This window comes from Podarcis gaigeae (assembly GCF_964106915.1).
Source record: "Podarcis gaigeae genome assembly, chromosome: 4".
Lineage (NCBI taxonomy): Eukaryota > Metazoa > Chordata > Lepidosauria > Squamata > Lacertidae > Podarcis > Podarcis gaigeae.
The window spans coordinates 106,407,036-106,413,065 of record NC_139677.1 but is presented as its reverse complement, the minus strand read 5'-3'; the positions used below and the strand labels follow the sequence as shown (position 1 = coordinate 106,413,065).

The following is a 6,030-nucleotide window of genomic DNA, read 5'->3' as shown; positions in this document are numbered from 1 at the left end:
TCCTATGTGTGTTGCCAGTAGAAGACACAATTCTGTGGGTACTCTAGGTGGTGCAGAAAGCACCTAGAAGCTCCCTAGAGGTTGAAGTGCCGATCAAATTTCAGTTTTGCGCTCTATAAATTCCAATTAGCAGTACTGGGGATGGTTCAGATTCTGGGGCAGTGCTTTTTGTCTGGGGTTGGGGTCAGAGTTAGGCTTGGATGGGCATTTTAGATAGTTAGCTAGTTCAAAGAGGAAGGTGGGATTTTTTTTCCTGGGCAGGCTGTAAGTAGGATTCTTTCCCTTTCTCTTGGTCTCCTGGGGGGGGGGGGTGAGTCCTGGGGTCCCCTGCACAGTCTTGGCTCTCTGGAAATGTCACAGGGCCAGCCCACTTTCCCTTTAAAGCAAATTTGGGTCTCCAGCTGTTTTTGGACTACAACTCCCATCATCCCTAGCTAGCAGGACCAATGGGGAGGGATGCTGGAAACTGTAGTCCCGGGTGCTGCTTGGGACCCAACTTTGGGAAAGCCTCCTTTAAAGCAACTTTTGCGTTTGGCCCGCAAAGATGGGACCTTTCCACGTTTGTATTTTCTTGTATTTTGTTTTTCTCATGACCTTTGTACGGTTTTAAAAATTTCTTAAAAGGGCAAATTGAAAGCGAAATTGTATGGCAAGTTGCGAAAGAAAAAAAGTTGCATTTGAAAAAAGCACACAAAGAAAACCTGGGGGGTGGCCTCCTCAAATATTTTATGGGTGGGCGCAAAGACCCCTAGGAATTTAAGAGTGGCTGTATTCCCTACACCCACAGGTCTCAGGAGGCTTAGAACATAAAAACACAACATAAAAACACAAAACATCACATGTTAAAATAGCATTAGATGTCATTAAGAAAAAGGCCTGGTTAAAACAGTGTGGATTTGCCAGGCTCCTAAAGCTGTATAATGGTTTTTCCAATCTTTGTATGGATTCTTTGATGGGAAGTGAGAGACGAGCTCTTCATGAAGCTCTTTCCACATTCCATGCACTGATAGGGTTTCTCCCCTGTATGAATTCTTTGATGGGAAGTGAGAGAGGAGCTCTGACTGAAGCTCCTTCCACATTCCACACACTGATAGGGTTTCTCCCCTGTATGAATTCTTTGATGGGAGGTGAGACTGTGGCTGTGAATGAAGCTCTTTCCACATTCCACACACTGATAGTGTTTCTCCCCTGTATGAATTAGTTGATGGGAAGTGAGATGGCCCCTCTGACTGAAGCTCCTTCCACATTCTCCGCACTGATAGGGTTTCTCCCCTGTATGAATTCTTTGATGCGAAGTGAGATTGGAGCTCTTACTGAAGCTCTTTCCACATTCCACGCAATGATAGGGTTTCTCCCCTGTATGAATTCTTTGATGTTTAGTGAGACTGGAGCTTGTACTGAAGCTCTTTCCACATTCCACGCACTGGTAGGGTTTCTCCCCTGTATGAATTCTTTGATGGGAGTTGAGAGAGGAGCTTGTACTGAAGCTCTTTCCACATTCCACACACTGGTAGGGTTTCTTCCCTGTATGAATTCTTTGATGGGAAGTGAGATCGGTGCTCTGAGTGAAGCTCTTTCCACATTCCACACACTGATAGGGTTTCTCCCCTGTATGAATTCTTTGATGGGAAGTGAGAGAGGAGCTATTAGTGAAGCTCTTTTCACATTCCACACACTGATAGGGTTTCTCCCCTGTATGAATTCTTTGATGGGAAGTGAGAGAGGAGCTATTAGTGAAACTCTTTCCACATTCCACACACTGATAGGGCTTCTCTCCTGTATGAAGTCTCTGATGGGAAGTGAGATTGGCGCTCTTCCTGAAGCTCTTTCCACCTTCCATACACTGATAGGGTTTCTCCCCTGCATGAATTCTTTGATGGGAAATGAGATGGGAGCTGTGACTGAAGCTCTTTCCACATTCCACACACTGATAGGGTTTCTCCCCTGTATGAATTATGTGATGGGAATTGAGATCGGCGCTGTGCCTGAAGCTTTTTCCACATTCCATACACTTATAGGGTTTCTCCCCTGTATGAATTCTTTGATGGGAAGTGAGAGAGGAGCTATTAGTGAAGCTCTTTCCACATTCAACGCACTGATAGGGTTTCTCCCCTGTATGAATTCTTTGATGGGAAGTGAGATTGGCGCTCTGCCTGAAGCTTTTTCCACATTCCATACACTTATAGGGTTTCTCCCCTGTATGAATTCTTTGATGGGAAATGAGATGGGAGCTTTCAGTGAAGCTCTTTCCACATTCAGCGCACTGATAGGGTTTCTCGCCTGTATGAATTCTGTGATGGGAAGTGAGAGAGGAGCTCTGACTGAAGCTCTTTCCACATTCCACACACTGATATGGTTTCTCCCCTGTATGAATTCTTTGATGGGGAATGAGATGGGAGCTTTCAGTGAAGCTCTTTCCACATTCAGCGCACTGATAGGGTTTCTCGCCTGTATGAATTCTGTGATGGGAAGTGAGACTGTGGCTGTGACTGAAGCTCTTTCCACATTCTATGCACTGATAGACTTTCTTTCCAATGATATTTTGTTGATGGGAAGTGGAATGGGAGTTTTGACTGCAGCTTTCTCCACACTCCAAATTTCTACATGGCTTCTCCTCCCTGGGGATTTTATCGTGGTCACTTTTGTTCTCAATTTCCGATTCATCACAATCTGCAATGGAGACAAAAAGGGATTAGAGCCTTAGGAACAAATAGAGAAGAACTGAAGGGAGTTGGGTGTGTGTTCATTAACTGTGTTGTTTGTCATTAACCAACATATTTATTATGAGATTCTGATGAGTTGTTGAATGTTGCTTTGTTTGATATAAAGTATTGGTTAAAATTGTGGAAGACTTTTGGAAAAAAGTGTAGTTCTTCTTTTGGAGTAATATTATAAATTTATATATCAATGGAAAGATAATTTGATCAAGAATGTAATCAAGAATGCAATCCAACAAAGTTTGTTCAATTACCTATATTTTATCAAACCTTATAGCCAAATAACCAGAAAAAGGAAGCACAACTTGCTTAGGTTGACTTTTATCAGTGTCTTATGTGATTGCTATCAAGTTGGTCATTTAGTGAGGTTGAAAAACATAATCAAATTAAAGAAATGGCAGAAAGAGTTGACTAATCACCCAGAAAGTGATGTAAAATTGTACTATTAAGTGAACAAGGCTACAGTTATGAAGAAATTAGATGAAAGATTGGGAAAAACTACACCAAAGCTGGCCTTTCTATATTTTTGAAGAGGTATAAAGAGACTCAGTCACTACAAAATCAGAGTGGTAAAGGCGGGAAAAGGTGCACAAAGGCAAGTGACGATCGAAGAATGAAGAGACTGTGCCTACATGACAGAAGAATATCATCTGGGTGGATACAAGATGACATGGTACAATGCAATGTGAAGTTGAGTGCAAGGACTGGTCTAAATGTTAGAATTCTAAGAAAAAGCCATTGTTATCTCTCAAGCAAAGGTTGAAAAGATTAAACCCATGTTAACTGGACAGCAGAACAATGGAAGAGTGTTATTTGGAGCAATGAGACCCAAATCTTCTTGCTTGGTAGTGATGGCATGAAATACCCGAGGAGAAGACTCAGATATGATTTACATCCTATTTGCATTACACTGACCGTGAAACACCCAGACAGTGTAATGATCTGGGGTTCTATGGCAGCAAAAGGTGTGGGCAGAATTTGCATCATTAATGGGAATATAAATGCTCCAAAATGCATAAACAAAATACTTGAGCCCAAACTGAAGTGTTCCGCAGGTGATCTTTTCCCAGATACTGAAGCATTTATATATATTTATATATTTTTATTTTTATGTATTATTTCAACAGGATTCAGCTCTATGTTGTGTTGCTGCTGTGTGCAAAAGATCCTTTCAAGATAATGATATTTCACTGCTGGAATGGCCTGGGAACTTTAACCCAAACGGAAATCTATAGAGCCGACTAAAGGAACTTGTTAGTTAGAAGCAACCCAGCAATAAAGCCCAATTAACAGGCAATAATTCAGTCTTGGTTTCACATTATTACAGCTGCAGAACTAAAAACTTGGTTCACTTCAAGTGAAGGCGTTGTAAGGCCGTAATTAAAGCTAAAGGTTACCAATGGTCACCAAAGGTTTCACGTTGTTTCTTTATGACTGCTGTTCTAATAAATATTCCTTTATAAAAGTCATTGCATTACATTCTTCATTAAATTATCTTTCCATTGCTATATAATTTTACGGTATTACTCCACACAAAAGTGGTGTTATGAGCCATTAACCCTCAGAAATACACTTTTCACAAAAGGTTTCCACAATTTTGGCCACTAGGAGAAGTTGTTCATTTTAAAGTTAATGTTCTTTTTATATGGGATCAGATTATTCTTATTTATGTTTCATGTTTATATGTGTGTTGGAAGCCGCCCAGAGTGGCTGGGGCAACCCAGCCAAATGGGCTGGGTAAAAATAAAAATTCTTATTATTACTACAGTGGTATCTTGATTTAAGAACAGTCCTCTTCCGGAAAAGATAAAGTTTGTAAACCGAGGTACCACTGTATCATCATCATCATCATCACCACCACTGCTACTTCTACCTGAAATTCAATAAGTCTAGCTCTTCTCTGGGATGAATTTTGTTTGGCCCAGTCATGGCATCCCCTCCATCTCCAATGTCAGTCGTCTCTTGGGTCAACCCAAGATTGACAGGAGCAAAAACAAAAATAGAAAACCTGAAGCTACTTATCTTTCCTAACAATTCTGAAGCTAACATTAAAGATGGCCTGGGCAGTTGAGACCAGCCCAATCGTGGTAGAAAAAGGAATAATTTGAGGAAGATTTTTCAAAGAAAAAACTGTAAGTTACTGTTTATTGTGGGGGTGTTGGGTTCCCAAGTGTTATAGGGAGTGCTGTTGAGATCTGTAAAAATATATGAGGCTCGTCTCATAGAGGTATTTTTTGAATTTCCAGGCAGATAGGATGATCCCACAGGGAGACTTACCAAGAGAGGCCACGATCCCACGATTCTCCTCCATGACGTCCTTATGCAGAGCTCTCTGGTCAGGATCCAGCAACGCCCACTCCTCGTCCGTGAAACGAACAGCGACATCTTCAAAGCACACTGGACCCTAAAAGAAAAAGGGAAATGTCCTCCTCTTAGACAGCAGAAATATGATCTGCTACACAATGCTCTGTTGTTTCCTTCCTGTAAATTGCGGTGTTGTTTCTTTTTTTTAATAATATTTTTTTATTGATTTTCCAACACAGATTAAAAACAAAACAACACACACACATAAACAAACAAAAACATATAAACATGTATAATTTCAAAACCTCTTTTTCATAAACCTTGCTTTCCAGACTTCCCCTTGCCTCCCCTTTTCTGCATCCCTGTTTTAAACTTTCTTCAACAACCCCTCACTCCAATTACTTAATTACATCTTATTATTTTAGTTTCTTGTTATACTTCATCAGTTACAGCTATAATTCTGAGTTTTCCTTTCCCTTGACATTTTAGCACTCATTAATTTTACAGCAGTTCTTAAGATATACTTTAAATTTCTTCCAATCTTCTTCCACCGTCTCTTTTTCTTGGTCACGGATTCTGCCAGTCATCTCCGCCAGTCCCATGTAGTCAATCACCTTCGTCTGCCATTCTTCTAGCGTGGGTAGGTCTTGTGTCTTCCAATACTTTGCTAAAAGGATCCTTGCTGCTGTGGTGGCATACATAAAAAATGTCCTATCCTTCCTTGGCACCAATTGGCCGACCATGCCCAGGAGAAATGCCTCTGGTTTCTTATGAAAAGTACATTTAAGTACCTTCTTAATTTCATTATAAATCATTTCCCAGAAGGCCTTAATCCTCGGGAAAGTCCACCAAAGGTGATAGAAGGTACCTTCAGTCGCATTACATTTCCAGCATTTATTATTGGGCAAATGATAGATTTTTGCGAGCTTGACTGGTGTTGTTTCAATAGGATTGGTTTGCAGCACATTTTAATTATGGGTGCTTATTTTATTCTGCATTTTAATTATGG

General features: G+C 40.7%; 1 protein-coding gene across 1 annotated transcript in view; it reads right to left on the bottom strand.

Annotated features, from left to right (window-relative positions):
- Positions 1 to 693: 693 nt before the first annotated feature.
- LOC310843317 (uncharacterized protein) overlaps positions 694 to 6,030 on the bottom strand; it is a 164,028-nt gene continuing 158,691 nt past the window's right edge. Inside the window, exons 5-6 of the mRNA XM_083736482.1 lie at positions 4,995 to 5,121; positions 694 to 2,670 (exon numbers count right to left, since the gene is read on the bottom strand). Of these exons, the coding sequence (XP_083592608.1) occupies positions 908 to 2,670; positions 4,995 to 5,121 (1,890 nt within the window). The 3' untranslated portion in view covers positions 694 to 907. The remainder of the gene's footprint in view (positions 2,671 to 4,994; positions 5,122 to 6,030) is intronic.